The sequence below is a fragment of the Gigantopelta aegis genome, chromosome 9 (genome assembly GCF_016097555.1).
Source record: "Gigantopelta aegis isolate Gae_Host chromosome 9, Gae_host_genome, whole genome shotgun sequence".
NCBI classification, from domain to species: domain Eukaryota; kingdom Metazoa; phylum Mollusca; class Gastropoda; order Neomphalida; family Peltospiridae; genus Gigantopelta; species Gigantopelta aegis.
This window is the reverse complement of record NC_054707.1, coordinates 75,519,913-75,540,639: the sequence shown is the minus strand read 5'-3', so window position 1 is coordinate 75,540,639 and position 20,727 is coordinate 75,519,913. Positions and strand designations below refer to the sequence as shown.

The 20,727-nt window shown below is 34.6% G+C and overlaps 1 protein-coding gene across 4 annotated transcripts in view; it reads right to left on the bottom strand.

The window, feature by feature from the left end:
* LOC121380485 (nuclear pore complex protein Nup50-like) overlaps positions 1-20,727 on the bottom strand; it is a 35,815-nt gene that overhangs the window by 7,578 nt on the left and 7,510 nt on the right. For all 4 annotated transcript variants that reach the window (XM_041509306.1, XM_041509305.1, XM_041509303.1 and 1 more), the window contains exons 4-7: positions 16,613-17,105; positions 14,670-14,894; positions 13,702-13,783; positions 12,480-12,595 (exon numbers count right to left, since the gene is read on the bottom strand). In XM_041509306.1, coding sequence (XP_041365240.1) covers positions 12,480-12,595; positions 13,702-13,783; positions 14,670-14,894; positions 16,613-17,105 — 916 coding nt within the window. The remainder of the gene's footprint in view (positions 1-12,479; positions 12,596-13,701; positions 13,784-14,669; positions 14,895-16,612; positions 17,106-20,727) is intronic.

The window sequence follows — 20,727 nt, the reverse complement described above, 5'->3', positions numbered from 1 at the left end:
TTTCAAAGTTTAAAACCCTTTTACCAAGTTCCAATGACCGACCGTTCTTTAGGGTCAATTCTGAACCAAATGAGAGTAGCTTGCAACACTATCACTTGTTGAAGAACACTCTAATAAAATATGAAAGACATCAAGTTATATTCATGGGGTAAAAAAGACTTGTTCAGCAGAGCTAAGCGCTCCAAGATTGCTTGCCAGTCTGTGATATTAGAGGAACATAAACTAAACTCAACTCACCCTCCTATACACACCCTCTGGTCTGGTGCAGTTAAAGGACGTGACTCCCATATCCCCCTGATGAACTCCAATACCAATTATCTAAAGCAATCCACTAATGGAAAGTAATGTTTTATTCAGAGTGTCTAACATATGGTTATTATTAATTTCAATATTTAAGAGGGAGGCAAGCCCACAACCACACATCAAACAGGTGCTTCCTATGCATTAATTCAGCAATGAATCTTTTTATATGCACTTTCCCATAAGACGGGTCTGAATCATAGGATTGGTCCTTTTTGATGTCACTGAGTCCATGGGCATCTGTTAGGAATGTTGGTAAACCCATCTTCCACTGAAGGTAATCTAATCCTGGCGACTCATCACACTTCAGTCGAGTTTTCATTTTGACCATGGGGCTATTACAGGCAATCACACAAACTTGACCAAACTTTAAATGCATTCAAAAACCCACCAATTACACGATCCAAAATATTACCGACCTTAATAGCAGAAATGCCTTTAAACAGACAGGATTACAGTTACACGTATCTAGAAATGTGGATCATAATTAACTTTAACCCCAACATAATGCTTCAATTCTCAATTCCTCTTGAACCCAATAGTTTAAATCTCTTGACCCCCCTGGCATCATTACAAGCAATGGCCAAGGAAATTGATGTTTGATCCTACAGCAACAAATGTTTTGTGGACCTGGGTTTACATGACGCTGTATAATAATTTAATATGTCCTTGGTCGTTGTAATATCAGAAAAAAAAGGAAAGGTCGTTTTGGTTTTTCAGCTACAGACACATTATGTCTCAGTACCAGAACTTTTTAATGCCTATGTCTACGGATTTTCTTACTAGCGTGTCTACCAAACCAACCAAAAGGCAGACATTAGGTTTGATGTGTTTTCATCCCAGTTATTACATCCAGTATTTGGTGACCTGTGGACATGAATTGCAAGGACCAAGATAAGAATACAATGTAGTAGATAGAACTATATTATCACAATATGCATAGCATACTAGTATGTTAATTATAAAACGATTTTTGTTAAGAGGTGTTTTCCAGCTGCTGGAAGTCCCACAATTATACAATGTTTCTAAAGTAAAAGCTGTTTAATAAATTCCGACGAATATACCACAACTGCAGTATGCAAGCGATCTGTTGAACATTTAAGTAACTGTAATTTCCACGAGATCAGGTTTTTTATCTCAGATCTCCCAATTTGCAATCACCAGCCGTACTGAAATTCCCAGTACTGAAATTCAACTTCATGACATATAAACTTGGAATTCACCAATAATTATTAGTTCCTTCAAGCACAAAAAAATTAAAGGGGGCTTCGCCACCCTGTCCATTGCCAAAATTAATTAAACCAATTGGCTATTTTTTATAATACAAAGTGGCTACCAAACATGGAAATGTTTGGCTAATGAAAATATTCCTTAAAAAATTAAGCTTACATTTTATTCTATCCTATTTCAAGGAAATCCCTATATAACTGAAAATTGACAAAATGCAGTCCCATTGTGTGGGAGGTCCCTGTCAGCTTCGCTGAGGGCCACACTTATCAGTCTAAATTACACTAGCTACTCAGTCATTGGAAATTTAATAACAACACCTAACAATGATAAACACCGGTGAGGGGAGTAACCTAAAATCTAAAGAAAAATAAAACCCATGAAACTAACCATATTCTTAACCATTCTTCTATCATTCTTTCCTGTTGCGACATTTGGATCGTGTGTGTGCCAATGCGCATTGCCGCACCCCCTCCTGTGGGTGTGTAAGACCCTCTTCTAGAAACGTTACAAATTCGCATTACTTTACACAGGTAATCATAATTCAATTTATTTATTTTCCCAGTTAGGTAAAGTCTCCTGGTGCATCACTTGTAAAAAGAGTTTATCGGGTCAGTTAGTCGGCACTTTCATAATTGTACAGCTGCTCCCTGTGACTCCAGGTTGAAGGTTGTGGAGAGCTCGGCGCCTCTCATAAGCTAAAAAATCATCTATTAGTCACGTTAAAAACACAAAAACCCCCCCCTGAAAGGAGTCTTTCTAAGATTCCTACGAAGGCATAGTCACTTTAATTGCGTTTCAATGCGAGATTGTCCTATCATTATTTTTGTAACTCAAGTTATCAGCATCCCTCCATCCACCGTCGCGTGACACGCGGATCAGCATGGCGCACTGGGACCTTGGCGTTCCGGCCTACGGATCGATGGGGAAGGGTTCGGCAGGCAACACAATGACACATTGTTCCGTTGCCAACTTGTTTCTCTTAACGAGGGAAATGTCCACAATGTCCCTGGAAGACCCGTGTTCAACAATGATGTGTTACCTGCCTCTGCACAAGAACATACATGATGAAAGGAAAAGAAAACGTAAACAAACAAAAAAATTAAAGTTTGTTTTTGTTGTAACAAAACGTGATTAGAGTAAACGTTTGGTGTGATTATTAGTTCGTGATTGGCTATTTGCAGGGTTCAACTGCTCCACTTTTTAGAACTCAACATTTAGGCCTTTGGCTAAGTATACCGATGATCCTTAATTTAAAACCATATTTAAATACAAACTTTTCTTTAAATTGGCTAAATAAAAATCTGTTCCAGGTGTGAGCCCTGCTTTGGATGGCCAAACATTTGGTAATTCTGACATAGTACTAGAGAGAGAAACACGTTATATATTTCCATTTTAGCAGCAATGGAACATAGTTTATATGCACCCCATTCCTACAGACAGGGATAGACAGCATACCATGGACTTTGGTAAAATAGCCAGTTTCTCGGTTGCCTAGTGGCTGGAACGTAGAATAATAGCGGCATATGAGCCACCACCTGACTGGTAATCACATCCCACTACTGACAGCACCTCATAGCGAACAGCAACAGTTCTGGTACTAATTCTGTTTTGACATTCACCTACTTGAAATGTATAGTTGAATGATTTACTAGCAGCCAGAAAGGAATCTTTTGTTTGGTATCCACTTTTTCTAATCCTATAATATCAGGATAGCATCTACCATCGGTTTTTATGTTCCTCAAAAACCGCAAAAAAACAATGAGGAAACCAATGATTGATGTTTCCCGCTTGCATAAACAATTTTTGACTCAACAAATAATAGAAATTAAATATTAAACGGGTCCTATGTTTCTGGGTGCAACAGAAAATTTTACCAACTTACAAAATTGCAAATAGTCAATATTATTTTTTTTATACAATATCAATTAATACATGAACATGAAATAAAATTTCTCCTAGATTGGTGTGAACATGATTTTGAGGTTCTAGTGATAACACTTAATAAACATGCTAGATAATATTTGGTTACACTGAATTTGAGATGAAAAAAACTGGTAAAAAATAGAAAACTGGTAAGTTCGTTTCTCCCCTTAAGGCGGCGCATGGATGCGGAACTATATGTGGTAAGGATCATGGTTGTCAAAGACTTACGCTATGTCAAACTAACCTAATATTTTTAACCAGTCTACCAAATCCTCACGCCTAATCGAATATATATTAAAAATAAACCATAATGATTTTTTTTCATTATAATTGAAAGGTGGTCCCAGATAGAAATTAAAAACCTTAATATCCTGCCGCCTTCTTTTTTGCTAAATTTAAAAGAATTTTCACCCTGTTCTAAACATTTCTAGTAATTTTATTAAAATCCATGGGCATTTTAACATAAAATTACAACCCATATATACCATATGATCCACCTAAAAACCGTAATGATAGCATTTTGTAGATGGTTATTTTTATTTATGTTACCATGGCAAACAGCTGCAAAATTTCAATATACAAGCATTTTTTTCATTAATAATTAAGAAACATGAATAAAAACACTACTATTTTTTTTTTTACTTTAAGTGTATGCTGTGATTTATTAAGCATAGTGATTGATATTTTAAAGAAAAAATTAAGCAACACTGCCCATTTGTTTTTTCAGAATAAAGGGTGCAGTATGCACATACTGTCACTCGAACGCTTTTTTGTAACTTATGAAGATCAGTCCAACATTAACTATATACATTTTTAGTAAGTATTATTAAAATCAGTTGACATTTCAGCATGAAATTACACACACATATAAACAAACTAAGAATAAAATCCATCTACCGGTAACGCTAACATTTTTATAGTCAGTTTTATATTACTTATGTTACCCATATGACAACAGCTGCAAATTTCAACAATATTACCATATTTTCATTAATATTATGAAAATTTTAATTAAATAACTGATATTTTTCCTTTTAATTTTAAGTCTAATGCTGGCTGTGATTTATTAACCATACTGCTTGATGTAAATAAAAAATTGAGTTGATCAACCAGCGGTTTTTTCTGAAAAATAGGTCAGATGGCGCATTCGGGCTATGAACAACATTTTTTGTAAATTATGACCATAATTTCCAACATTAACTATTATACATTTCGTTGTAATACAATCTATTAAAATCAGTTGACATTTCAGCAGGAATTACACACATATACTAAGAATCTCACCTACGTAGGCTAATATTTTATAGTCCCGTTATATTTATTTAATTACTCATGGGCAACAATCAGCAATTTTCAATAAATACCATATTTTCATTAATAATTATGATAACTTTAATTTAATATTTTTTTTTTTTTTTAAATTTAAGTCTATGCTGTGATTTATTAACCATACTGCTTGATGTAAAGAAAAAAAACAAAAAAAAAAAAATCCAAGTTTCGACAACCGCGTTTGTCTGAAAAAAAATAGGGTCAGATCGCATGTCGACTATCATCGCATTTTTTTAAAATATGAACAATAATTTCCAGCATTAACTATTATACATTTCTGGTCATATTAATTAAAATCATTGAACATTTCAGCATGAAATTACACACATATATACTAACGAAGATCCACCTACGTAACGCTAAAAAAAAACATTTTCTAGTCAGTTATATTATTTCTGTTACCAATGGGCAACAGCTGCAAATTTCAATATACCATATTTTCATTAATAATTATGAAAACTTTAAATTAAAACTAATATTTTTTCTTTTAATTTAAGTCTATGCTGTGATTTATTAACCATACTGCTTGATGTAAAGAAAAAATTAAGTTGACAACCACGTTTTTTCTGAAAAATAGGGTCAGATGTTACCATGGCAACACCTGCAAATTTCAATATACCATATTTTCATTAATAATTATGAAAACTTTAATTAAAAACTTTTTATTTTGCTTTTAATTTAAGTCTATGGTGTGATCTATTAACCATACTACTCGATTTAGAAAAAGAATTAAGTAGACAGCCAATTTTATTTTTGAATAATAGGGTCAAATGCACATACTACCATCAACACATTTTTGTAACTTGTGGACATCGTGTCCAACATTACCTAGACACTAAAAATATGTATACTATCTCTATTACTTTATATATCTTTGTCAAATGACACAAGATTTAAAAAAAGGTATATGCCCTTTCACTTCCTGTCATTTTCAAATGAACATAATTAATTCTGTTACCATGGTAACCAATGCAAAAAGAGGAACCGTTTCCCATATGAAATGTTTTAAATGAATTTATTTGAATACAAGTCACTGTATAATGATGTAATAATAAGCTCCCAGCTGTTTACAAGAGATGGGTGAAAATTGTGAATTCTGTTACCACGGGGTAATCAATGCAAAACAGAAAATTTCTATAAAAAAAATATAATTTTCAAGGACTGAGAAAAAACAACAATGTATAGTGACATAATTGTACTATGCCTGTAGAAAAGATATATGAAGCTTATTATTCTCTGTTACCATGGTAACCAGTTCAAAACTATGTTACCATGGTACCCAGATCGAAACTGTTACCATGGTAACCAATGCAAACTATTGGTTTACCATGGTAAGGTATGTAAAACTGGAAAATATTTGCTGTGTGCATGCAACTTTTGGGTCATACGGTCAAAAGTAAAGGACACCAGTAATCAATAATTTGAGGGTACTTGAAAACTCCACATCATAACTGCCGCAACTAGGTGGTATGGGGTTTTGGAATCTTCTTAAATTGGACACTGTATTCATGTACACACTTTAAGCAGCAGCTATCTTACCATAATCATTCTAAAAATTATTAAAACGTATCCATTAATTCCCAAGATTTTAGGGTACATAATTTTACCCTTCATACCCTCTGGCCAGAAAAACCCTGAACACTGATATTAGAATAACAGAATAGTAAAAAAGGATTTTATGCATTTCCGTAATTTATTGTAACACAAGATACTTGCCATAGTGCTTCACACAGTCACAATTGTTAAAAAAAAAAGAAAAAAAAAAATGTCCATTCATCTAAAAAATGTTTTAAACCCAAAGAAACAAACATCAACATGTGAGCCATAATTAAATTTCAATATGTACCGTATACATAATGTGTATCCAGTGTTGAACACTTATGCATGATACAAAATAGATCTAAACGGTCACCTGAGTAAATTGCTGACCACAACTACCAAACACATGGAGTGCGGAGCACCCATTTTCCTAGGGGGATTAAAATGACCAAATTCACGGTTTTGGGTTTTCCATGGGTGAGAGCAACTATCAAATAAATTTGGTTGGAAATGGTCTAGTATTTCTGAAAACATAATAGTTTAAATGCATTTGTCTAGATGATAGATGGTTTAATGAATTTGTCTCCTACCTGAGGGAGGGGGGGGGGGCAGGGGACACAACATTAACGAAATTCGCAAAATTGATATTTGTATGGTATTCCTGGACACGATAATTGGCTTAATTTCCCCACCTTTAGGAGAGGGGTAGAATGACCAAATTCACAAGGAAATGGGTCACGAATATGCAATTTCTATATAACTATTGTGATCTCCATCCCCACCTAGGGGACATTCACAAGTTATATACACTGGTCATCTATTTGCCTTTATATATTATTTGAATACTATCCAGGTATAGCATTTCGGGCAAATGAGCTGGCCTAAAACCTTTTAACCATGTATTTCCATCATTTAACTCTGACACAATATTAGTTGTAATCCATGTAAAAATATGTAGTGATTCATTTGCAACCGTATATAGCTGTTCATGGCTGTAACTAGGATTTAAACAATGAACCAATGAGCATGGAAGGTGCAAGACACCATTTTGCAGTCATTTCAGGAAGGTTACATACTTAAAACATCAGTATCAATAAACTATTTTTCTATTATTTTAACAACAATCCCCCCCCCCCCCCCCAATGCATTCCTCCCACACCAGGGGTGGGATGCAGCCCAGTGGTAAAGCGCAGTTGGTTTGGGATTGATTCCCATCAGCGGGCTCACTGGGCTATTTCTCGTTCCAGCCAGTGCTCCATGACTGGTATATCAAAGGCTGTGGTATGTACTATCCTGTCTTTGGGATGGTGTATATAAAAGATGCCTTGCTACTAATGGAAAAATGTTGGGGGTTTTCTCTCTAAGACTACTAGTATGTCAAAATTACCAAATGTTTGACATCCAATAGCCGATGATTAATAAGTGTGCTCTAGTGGTGTCGTTAAATAAAAAATAAAACACACACACACACACACACACCATTGGCTCTACCCGTTAGCTGAGACCCTGTTTGGCAGTAAAGCTAATATGAATAATAATTGTTATCTACATTCAGGGATTTTCGTTCAACTCTGGCAGAAATGTACCTGCATGCCCAACAAAAATGAGAGCCCGTACGCTTAGGCCTATGCCGCTTCATATATTTTTTTTTTTAATTTTGGGCCCTGTCGCTTAGGCCCTTGGAGAGGGAGGTCAGAATGTGTTTATGTGTGGCACAAAATATTTAAAAAAAATTGAGAAGTCAAAAACGTGAAACGCGTGACGCACAGTAGTCCGAGCGGACGCAGAAAATGTGCTCCCTACCGCAATAGGTCACTTGAGATGTCACACAAGTAAATGTTTAAAACATTATTATCGGAATCATGAATTTATATTTGTGCAACTTCTTCTGACATGTTTATTGACGGAGTGAAAGAAGAAGAAATCACTGGCAGTTGGTCCCGCGAAGTATTGTATCTGGGTCAAGGGTCGATAATATAGGTCAACTACACTTCGAAGTTTTTGCGATTTTTCTTTGATATTTTTATCAACAATATAGGATCGTTTTATGATTTGTGATTATTACATCCAGAATACAACATTTTAATTGCATTGAGACAAAAACAATGTTTCGTGTCGTTGCCTACACAACAGTGTCCGCCCTGTTAAAGTACGTGGAATGTTTTTCTTTTTAATTGTTATTTTAAAAATTTTAGTTATCACCGTATTTTTAAAATAAAAAACGTGATTCCTTACTCTGAATCTATTGCAAACCATTATCCTACTGTAATTTTCACATTTTATATAGGTCCATATAGTTACCGCACTAATTTTTGGGGGGTGTTGCCTAACACGAAAAAGGACCGTGTCGATGTTCTAAAAAATGGTCGATAACTGTATAAATTGGACCTCACGGTAAGGGGTGTGTATAGCCCCGACGCATCCACACCAATTGGTACCGTACAGGCCTGATGTACTAATCATAAGCGTACGGGATCCTGTTTTGTTTTGTAGGGGTGGGAGAGGGAGAAGGGCAGGCTAATTTGTGCCCGAATTAAACGAAAATACCACCAACTAAAAAATATTTATTAGTTTTAGCGTTACTGCCAACCAGCTATATATAATATAGGGTTTCAAACGAAGCACTACACAATTTTACATGGATTTAATTACAACTAGTATCGTGGGAGAAATGTTGGAACTACTAGTACATGATGAAAAGGTTTCAGGCCAGCTCAATTTGCCCGAATGTCTCTGTCGTATTCGCCCAAATTTTAGATTTTGGTACTAATAAATTTATCAAAATACAATAGATCCAACAGTGCAACACAACTACAGTTTACCTCATGATGATTAATTTATCTTTATAACATTTGCAGATGTGTGTGCAGGGAATGGGTCGACCCCCCCCCCCCCCCCCCCCTCCCCCCCCCCCTCCGGTCCCTGCTCGAGCAGATTAAAAAAAAAAAAAATTCAATACATATTCCGGCGGAGCATTACAAAAATCCCCTATAAACTTCACTCTCCAGACACCCCTACCTAAAATCCCAGCACACATGCCTGATTTTTAAAAGATTGTCATCCACCATACAACATTACTAGAAAACATTCACTGCTTATATACACTTATTCATAAAAAGCCATGCACGGCACCCCCCCCCCCCCCCCCCCACACACCAAATCCTTGGATCCGCGACTGGTACAGTAATAAAAACAAAAAACCAGTGGCGCCACATAATTATGTGTGACACGCAACGAGAATGTTTTGTGATTGGTTATTGAAAATAATGTAGGTCACGGTATTCTGCAGACTACTTCAGCAGATCTTCGTAACCTATCGTTTGTAATTCATTTTTTAAAAATGAGAACAAATATATATCCACTCAGTAGTGATTAATACTAATGTGAATGTTGAAAAGGAAAAACTGGCAGAAAAACAACACACAACAAAACAACGACGAACACCGAACACATGTGCGTATTCGATCATATAGTCGACGTAACTGTTCAAGTAAACATAGTTAGTTAGAATATCGTCTGCTGTAGTATAAGTAACCACGTTGTAATTATTAATGAAAACAGTTAGCCACACATGCAAGCAATGTGTACTACTGCTGTCAAATTGTATGGCGGGAAATGTGCTGTCACATGACCTGTTGTTTATAAATAGAAACAGGGAAATGGTGCTTTTCGACGACTGTTTATGCCGTCGGATTACAATTATTTGATTGTGTTTGTACCTTTTTTAGGCATTAAAAGTGATACTTTTTCTAATTTAATGCAACTGTCATAATGTAGTTCATATATAATAGTATATTATGACAACTTTGTAGAGATAAAAGAAACCGCTACCAAAAAAACAAGAAACAATAACAAACAATAGCACGCCATTTGACGGGTCATTTTTGTTTTTAAAAAAAACATAAGATGTACAACAGCAATTTAGCAAATATTTGGATATGTCATTCTAAGACTATTTATTGACATTTTCTTACTTTGTTTTTGACAAAAATGTCAACAATTAATTTAGAAAACAATTTTTAAATGAAAACAATGCAAAGTGACGTCATTGTGATGACGCTTGACGTGTATACATGTCAACGGCAGGATAAGGGTTAAATGCTCAGTTACTACAAAAAATTATGCTGAGGGTGGGTTAAAAATGATTGAAAAGTTAACATTTATTAAAGCTCTAAAAGTTTCATGGTTAAGACGCTACTTTCAATAAGACTGCAAATGGAAATGGTTTGTAAATAAATATATGGATAATGTAGCTATATCTAAAATGGGAGCCAATGTTGGTGAATATTTAAATAAAAAGTTTTAAAATCCTTTTTGGAATGATGTATTGAATGCATGGAAAGATCTTGTGCAAAAAACAGAAATTGAAACTTGTGACGAAATAGTAAATGAGCCGATATGGTACAACACACATTTTAAAAACAGGTTATTATTTATCCGCAATTGGTATAACGGTATAACACATATCAGAGATCTTTTATCTAAAACAGTTTACATCATTCCTTTTGCAGAGTTAAAACAAAAATACAACATACGAGGAACCTTTTTAGATTACGAAAATGTAATTCATAGTATCCCAGAAAATTGGAAAGGCATTGTCCAAAAATTACAAGGACAGATAAATTTATATAATACTTTGTGTCCAACGTATATGTTTTTAATGACAAAAATTAGTAAAGGTTGTGGTGTATATTATAATATACTTTCTATGAATGTAGAAATGCCAATAGCACAAATGCGCTGGTCTGTGATAATAAACGATGATAACTCCCCATTAATATGGAAAAAGGTATATTTAACACCCAAATTATGTACTAAACAAATCGCACCTATAGATTTTCAATATAAAATTCTTAATAGAATAATAGCAACCAATAGCTTTCGATGTAGGATAGGGATTCGGGACGATGCACTTTGTACTTTCTGTAATGAGGACGAGGAAACGATAATGCACCTTTTTGTAAAATGTTCAAAAGTGACTTCTTTGTGACGAAATTTGGAATCTTGGATTTTTGACGTCACGGGATGCCGTACAGTTATAAACAATAGAAAGATAATATTTGGTATACAAACAGGAAAAAAAATACTTAATCATTTAATTTTAATAACAAAAAATATATATATATATAATGCTCGTGTAGCAAAAAACATCTCACTATCGTTTCCTCATCTTCTAGCCATGGTAAAGGATTATTACATGACAGAAAAAATAATATCACAAATAAATTTGCAAGGGGATGACCATATTAAAAAATGGTGCCTATTTGTCGCGGTATTAGAAGCCAATGAATAAATATTCTTCTTTTCCGGTTTCTTTTTATTAAGGTTGATTTAATCAACTGGTTTTAATGCATTTATAATAATATATATTTATGCAAATATAGAAGTCGTGGAAATAGGAGATCTGCGGTGAAATAGCCCATGTGTTCAATTACATGTTATACCTCCCTGAAACATCAGCTGTACATACCTTTCTACCTTCTTTTTTTCAAATACTGTTTGGATTCAATTACGTGCTGTGTGTATAGTGTATTGCTCTTTTTTGTTGTATTTTGTAATTTATGTTTTATAAACTGTACCTTTGTCAATAAAAAGAAAAATAAAGAATTAAAAAAAAGAAGAAATTTACCAATTGTTTTTAAAATTCACACCTGGTAAATACCAGTGCTAGCCCTGATTCAAGTAAGACATCCCCCCCTCCCTTAGCCCTGATTCAAGTAAGACATCCCCCTCCCTTAGCCCTGATTCAAGTAAGACATCCCCCTCCCTTAGCCCTGATTCAAGTAAGACATCCCCCTCCCTTAGCCCTGATTCAAGTAAGACATCCCCCCCTCCCTTAGCCCTGATTCAAGTAAGACATCCCCCTCCCTTAGCCCTGATTCAAGTAAGACATCCCCCCCCTCCCTTAGCCCTGATTCAAGTAAGACATCCCCTCCCGTAGCCCTGATTCAAGTAAGACATCCCCCTCCCTTAGCCCTGATTCAAGTAAGACATCCCCCTCCCTTAGCCCTGATTCAAGTAAGACATCCCCCTCCCTTAGCCCTGATTCAAGTAAGACATCCCCCCCTCCCTTAAAAATGTACTTCTTGACTTCGAAGAAAAAATTACAAATATTTTCAACACATCTCAATATTATGTTTCACTGCATTTACACCTACCAAGGTTTGTGTCGGCTCGAACTATGAGCTGTAGTTTTTTATCCACTGGCTTCAAATGAAGATTTCCAACTCCACGCTCTGTCCATTTATTTTCCTTCTGGTAAAACAGCTTGCACCTGAACAAATAAAGTAAACATTCAACACAAATACATTAAACATATTCACAACAGACAAATACATTACACAGTAGTGTTGAATTTCATCATCGATCATCGGTTATAATCCGTTTTCACTAACCGATCGACTTTCGATTATACAATCGGTTAGAATTACATGACCATAAGCAGAATTTGAATTATAAGTGCTGTGCACCTATTGTTGTGTTAATTGGAATATCCCCTACCAATCACTAATTTTACATTTAGTAACTATTTAATATCATTTACCTTTATGTATACATGAAATCAAACACCAAACCTAACATATTTACAGCAATTCCGTCATATAAACTGGAGGAATATTTCCAGTTAATATTTTCCCACACAATCGATTATGGACTTTTACAATAGATCTTCACACCAGTAGAGCCAAAACTGATCAATTTTCAATTATAATCGATCATTGGAACATCACTATTTAGCATAAATAAATAAAATATAATCAATAGACAATATTTTATTGATTCACTTTAAAAGAAATTTAGTTTCAGATTTGTTAAACTGCTCTCCAGATTTGAAATTCCTTCAATGAGATTATTATAAGGAGAGTAACTGATTGCTCTTCTGCTATTTCAAAAATAGGCCGTTTCAGTTTTACTATTTTTGTACGAGTTTGAGTTTTACTATTATACTTGTTTTTGTACGAGTTTGAGTTTTACTGTTATACCTGTTTTTGTAAGACTGTTTAAGTATTACTGTTGTACCTGTTTTTGTCAGACTGTTTAAGTTTTACTATTATACCTGTTTTTGTATGAGTTTGAGATTTACTGTTGTACCTGTTTTTGTATGACTGTTTAAGTTTTACTATTATACCTGTTTTTGTACGAGTTTAAGTTTTACTATTATACCCGTTTTTGTACGAGTTTAAGTTTTACTATTATACCTGTTTTTGTACGAGTGAGTTTAAGTTTTACTATTATACCTGTTTTTGTATGAGTTTAAGTTTTACTATTATACCTGTTTTTGTACGAGTTTAAGTTTTACTATTATACCTGTTTTTGTAAGACTGTTTAAGTTTTACTATTATACCTGTTTTTGTACGAGTTTGAGATTTACTGTTATACCTGTTTTTGTAAATTTCTCCATCCTCTTTAATCTCACGGGTCTCGGGTTCTGGGGGAACATACTCATCATCTTCTCCTCCCTCTACAACAAAGGAATACTGTCAATCATACAATTATCTCTTATGCAAGTTATGAAAGCAAAAACAACACCAATGTATCAGTGCAATAATTACATAATGTATTTTATTTGCAACCAATAAAACCACCATGAATACCCCCCAAAAACCCACAAAACACAACACCACCACCAGAGATGTGTGTATCTGTTAGAATGAAAACAGTTTATGTGAATAGAAATTAATGTACAAGAAAAAGAAAAAAACTTAAACAAACATATTCTGGACAATGCATTTGGATTTTTTCTCACATTTAGCACGTTCTAATGTTTGTTTCAATAAAACAGTAAAAATTAAAACTGGTTGCAGTTTATTTATAAGATAAAACAAGCTATTATGAAGTCGCAATTACTAAACAATTTAATAAAAATACACCTTTTAGCAAGTTGGTGCAGGGAAATGCACCACATATGGATGAAGTTGAGAGGTAGGTAATGATGCTGACAACTCAGAAGAGTGAGAACAAATATACTTTTAACACTGTAATGAAATACATGTGCATAACTGCGAGGAAATATAAAACATGCAGTCTACAGTGCAATTACTTGCATGACTTCAGGTAGAATACCGCACCGTTAGTTTAAAAACTAAATCATTGACATCAGAGTAAATAATTCCAACAATAATATAAAACATTCTGACTGTGAAATAAAGGATTCCAACCTCGAAATAAAACATTCTGACTGTGAAATAAAGGATTTCAACCTCGAAATAAAACATTCTGACTGTGAAATAAAGGATTTCAACCTCAAAATAAAACATTCTGACTGTGAAATAAAGGATTCCAACCTCGAAATAAAACATTCTGACTGTAAAATAAAGGATTCCAGCCTCGAAATAAAGCAATCTTACTTTCAGGCTGTGAATCTGTTGAGCCCAGTTTCTGTGAACACTGTGATGCAAACGAAAATGTTGGCTTCAAGTCACTCGTGTTTGTCTTGAAGCTAAATCCTGGAAATGAGTTTGTGCTACTCAACGTACTGAACCCATTTGTGGAACTCGAACTTGGATTACCAAACATACTTGTTGCAGAACCCCCTGATAATGTTCCAAACTGAAAACCACTAAGTGTTTGAGCTGCAAAAGAAAAAAACAGAAGTAAACCACACACACATCATTACTGTTATAAATTTATATAAACCGAAATAATGATGTTTCAATTTATTAAGTGCATTCAGCATTGCTTGCTAAAGCTATCTGACAAATTATTAGAATGCAAGTCCTCAGATACAGAACATGTAGCCAAGTAGAGTTACCTCCCTTTTGGTTACATGGTTCTGGTGCACTAATCATGTACAAGTGACCAGCCTCGGTAGTGTCGTGGTTAAGCCATTGGACATAAGGCTGGTAGGTACAGGGTTCGCAGCCCGGTACTGGCTCCCACCCAGAGCGAGTTTTAACGACTCATTGGTTAGGTGCAAGGCCACTACACCCTCTTCTCTTTCACTAACAACTAACCTACTGTCTAGGACAGACAGCTCAGATAGCTGAGGTGCGTGTCCAGGACACCGTGGTTGAATCTTAATAAGCACGAAAATAAGTTGAAATGAAAAATGTACAAGTTTTAGGCGTCTTCAGTATATGTTTACTCTTTATTCAAAGGTTGGCAATTAAATATTTTGTTCTTACACTATTAAATACATGACAGTTTATTAGTATTTATATCAATATGAGAGCAAATTAAAAACAGTGCTCTACAAAGTGAGTAAAATACTCGCCATGGCAACTAAAAACATTCCCTGGCATCTAAAAAATAAAATCACATTCGCCACTTGGCGACTGTCCAATAATTTTACTTTAATCTGTAAACAAAACAGGACATCGGAAAACACAGTGGACCAGCAGCAATTTATCTTCCATAAAACATGTTTTCTATTGGTAGTTTGTTTGAAAAAATAAAAGTTTGAGACAAGTTAATCGGACTATGAATAACGATTTTCCAGTATTCAAGAGTAAACACTGTAATCTTAAGGGAGGTATTACTTCATTATGATGTTATCTCCTAAACTTGAATTTCAAGCGTTTGCAAATAATTCAGGCTCAGTTTTGGACCAAGTCAGTCCTGTCCCATTTAGAGCCAGGTTTTATTTATGTATTAAAATGAGATTGTCGAGTCACCGTGTGTCTTTACTTGTTTGTTTGAAACTCAAATATTAATTATTTTAAATGTCGACTTATGTGTTATGCTGCACTCCAATTGTCTCGTGCTTATCGTGATGAAGTCTCCAGTCGTGATTGTCGTTTCAATCACGTCAGAAGTCCTTTTCACCAGTGGAGGATAAAAACATGTTTCTATTTTCATGACTCGACTTTAGATGGCTTTAAAGACAATTATTTACAGAACAGTATTTATGGATTTACAAGGCAGTATGTGACGAAAATAAATATTATTTAAACCATAAGACAAAAGACAGCACATACCAGGGCCTTTGATATACCAGTTATGGGACACTGGTTGGACTGGGGAAAAAAAAAGAAAAAAAAAGGGGCTACTGTTTTCAATTAGCAGCAAGGGATCTTTAATATACACCATCCCACAGACAGGATAGTATATGCCACAACCTTTGTTCAACCAGTTTTGAAAAACTAGTAACAGTAAGAAATTTGACAATGGGCCCACCTATGGAGATTGATCCTAGACAGGTGGGGTATCAGGTTAGTGTTTTACCACAGGACTACATCCCACCCCACCTGCTTTGAGAAAACAACTATGGGTTGTCAGCGGAGTGTTGCATACACTTTCACAGTACTGCACATTCTCTTGTAATTAAAAAAAGAAAGAAAAAAAGTCTCACCTTTTTTTATCTCCTCTTTTTTTTCTTCCCCTTTTTTTGTCTCCTCTTGTTTTTCCCCCTCCCATTTCTTCTCTTCCATTTTTTTCTCCACTAAATTTTTCTCCCCTTTCTCCTTGGTATCCTGGAAAGTGCTTGTATGTATATTTAAATCTATCACAGCTTTGGATTCTCCATCTGATTTCTCAATATCAGCCAAATGTTTTTCGTAATCTTTAAAAACTGGAGTCAAAATACAAAGAGGATTTTTCTCCACATGCTGCTTTATCCAGGCAACTACACTTTCATTAAGATTTCTCAAGTCCTGGAAGTACTGTGATTCTTTCTTCTTGTTAGGATCCAACCCGTTCACATCATCCCTCTTTTTCACAGAAAATAGGCTGTTTGCCATGTTTTCACTATGGTCCGTTCCCACTGGAGTAGTGGATGTATCAGCTGGTACCTTGGGTTTCAAACCAAATCCTGAAAATCCCGAAAAGGAACTAGGTTTGTCGTCCTGTTAACAAAAAGTCAAGTTTTCATTGTTTAATGACAATATTACAGCACACTGATTAATTAATCATCTTTTTGGGTGTCAAACACTTGATAATTCTTTTTTTTAAAATCATTATACAGTCAAATCTGCTTAATTGCATAGTCCCGGTGCATGTCAAATTTATGTCAATAACCGGTATAACCGATTATCCGATAGAGCCCCACTTACAGATTATAACCAACGGTAAACTTTACAAATGCCTTGTAAATAAAATAACAGTATAAATGTTGTAAGATCAAATATTTTTAATTTTGCATTGTTACAAATCTGCGGTTATGTTTATTGATGCTATGTCTAGCTACTAATATTCAAGTTGCCGTTTGTTGCACACGGCTTTTCCACAGTTTGCACCTATTGTTCTGAGGGGTGTTGAGTAGTGATCCGTGTTACTTGGCAAAGCGCAATTTCCACGTGCAGGCGAAATAAACATAACTTAAAATAGCAACTGTTAATTGTCAACCAATTTCAGCTACAGTGTACTAATGTTCCAGTATGTTTTGTTAGAAATATTGTGCATTGAACAAAATATAAGAAGTGTAGTGTTTATTTTGCTTATTTCATTAATTAATTAGAAAATTAAAAATATTTAATAATGAATAAAATTATTAACATGATGTCATTCTAATTAAAATTAGCTCCACTATTACATGTGGATCTAACACCAGCCAGTTGGAGCTCATGTCCACCAATCAAAACCTTACTTGCAGAATCCTGCCAGTGATTTAAAAATAATTTGAAAACATTCCGAATTATCCTGAGGGTATATGACATGTTTCGTGTGAATTACGAATGCCTTAAAACATGTTTTATTTTATAAAATAAATAATTTTTAATGTAAAATTGAAGACTGATAACCCACCCCGTACGTATTGGTATGGTTCGCTGTACTGCAGCCACTAAAATAGACTTCCCCGATATTTTTAGAATTTGTATGCTCCCAAATAACGTTATAAAAGGTGAAGTGTGATTGGTCAATATTTAACTTATTATTTACAGACGAAATGTTACCTGGACATTGGGGACTACGCAGTGTTGTTAGCAATCCGATTAAAATTTGTTCTACTGGTCTAAATAAGGCATTCGTAATTCACATGAAACATATCGTATACCCTCAGGATAATTCGGAATGTTTTCAAATTATTTTAAATCACTGGCAGGATTCTGCAAGTAAGGTTTTGATTGGTGGACATGAGCTCCAACTGGTTGGTGTTAGATCCACATGTAATAGCGGAGCTAATTTTAATTAGATTGACATGTTGTATGCCACAAAAAAAATTCTGTTCCATATAGATTAAAATTAGGACACAATTGCCTTGGCCAAGTCTATCTTTCAGTGTTATCAAAGGCTTTAAAGCAACATACCCTAGTTTTTAAAAACGCATGTTCGTCTAAGAAGTAATGATCAATGAGACAAACTCTAGTTATTTTAGACAGTGTTTCCCTGTTTAAAACATCACTGACTTTAGCTTCTCTCTGTAATAACCATATCCAAATGTGTGTTGCAGGTTTGTAGAATAACTAAACTTAATGTCAATTTTTACAGGCTAAAACTAGGGTATGTGCCTTTAAGCTAAGGCATAAAAATAACAATGGACTATTCCACTGCTGTAGCCTAGGGATGTTTTTGTATTCTGTCAACGAAGTTCCATTGTCAGTATTGTTTTAAGTGATTTTGTAAGAAAGGACAAATTACACCTGAAATCCTGACATCAAGACTTAAATGGTGCAAATGGTCCCAGGATTACTGCAATAAACACTTGAACACATTGCTATAAGCACTACGATGGGTCTTGTTGCGCGAGATGTCAACATTGTACATCGCCTGTTTTAGTAACCGCTTTTACTTTTTTCTTCTTTTAACATTAGTTTTTAATCAACATAGAACATTCTGCTTTATTCTCTGTGCAATTACAATTGTGTCTGGTAAAATATTAAAGGTTTGTGGAACATTTTATGATTGAATTTTCTAGATTTGTTTGGTTTTCGTATGCAATTAACCGACGTTTGTTTTATAAAGCTATTCAAATATGCGACATAACTTGCATTGATTTAATGCTAAATGGTTCTGTGCAGCAGAATTATATGCAAATAACCGATTTATGCTATAAACCGATATGCAATAAAGTGGATTCGACTGTATATTTGAATTAATTGCAAGACATATTTTAGGACAGCACATACCACAGCCATCAATAAACCAATTCTGAGGCACTGTCTGGCACTAGAAAACCCGAATGGACCTACCGAAAGGATTTGATGCAGCGAATCACACCCCTCAAGCAAGCGCTCTACCAACTACTACTATACTAACCTCTATTAAAATTAAAAGTATACTCCTTTCTCACGATATCACAGCATTTACATTTTTGCGGTTTAGCACGCGCAACGCCTCCTGGTGGCACGTTTATTATTAGAAATGTGATTACAGACAACACATTGTTTTGTCCGTTAACAAATTGGAAGAAATGTCAAACTTTTGGGTAAGTATTCATAGTTTTACATGTTTGGTCATAAAAAAAACAGTGTGACTTTACTGACACACCCATGCTTATGAATAGTCCCAGTACTTAACATACACGCATACAATTCTGCTCTGACAGCTATCCGACTGTCGTCTAGTTGTTGACAATCAAAACAAGGCTATACACGGTCACAGTGTTACTATATTTAGAACGCATGACCTCTAGAAAAGTATGGAAACATTTAAGGGCCATGCCTATATTTAGTGGCAATTTAAACAAAACACATAACTTTTAATATGTTCTATTCTTGGTTTCACTCAATAAATATTGATTATATAACTGTTGAATCTTACTAATATGATGAACAATTTTTAAAAAATACCCACACTGTCTTGCAGAAGAATAATAATTATTATTACCGACTTTTCCATTGGAAAATGTAAATAATTTACAATTGAAAAACGAAACGTTTTAAGTCGACTTTTTTCCGTTCTTGTGTTGAAGTCTGTTTACTAGACATTACTACAAATGTGTGTACAAAAAGAGCCATTTTGACCTGTTGCAACGTTTGTGATTTACCGTGATATCATGGTAACCTCCCTTGATCGGAAGCCAGTGCTATAGTGTACTTCTGTCAAATGTTTTAATGTTAGAACTGCATTTATTTGTCAACACATTGTCATGGACGTGATGCAGATATAGCAAAAATTGCAACCCAAGTATATTTACCTTCATATATGTTAGTACATTTCTTTATTTCTTCCAAATAGTTAAGTACCGTGATATTGTGGTACCCCAGTATACAAATATATCTGCCAGCAACGTTAAAATAATATGTCCCAGTAACATCACAAAAATATCACAAGAGGACATAAAGCATGAAAAGATCACGAAACACGAAGCTTGTAAAATATTCAAGGCCGTAAAATGTTTGAATTAAACAAAATAAAAATAATTAATTATTTATTTAATCGATGCTAAAAGTAGTCACACGGTATTGCAACACCAACCCATCGTGTAAGTTTATAATCTTGGCCCATGCTTAAAAAACTTAATAGTTGAGGGCTTAACACCAACAGTCTGTAGACTAACTACATGTTATATGGATGAGACAGTTTTTA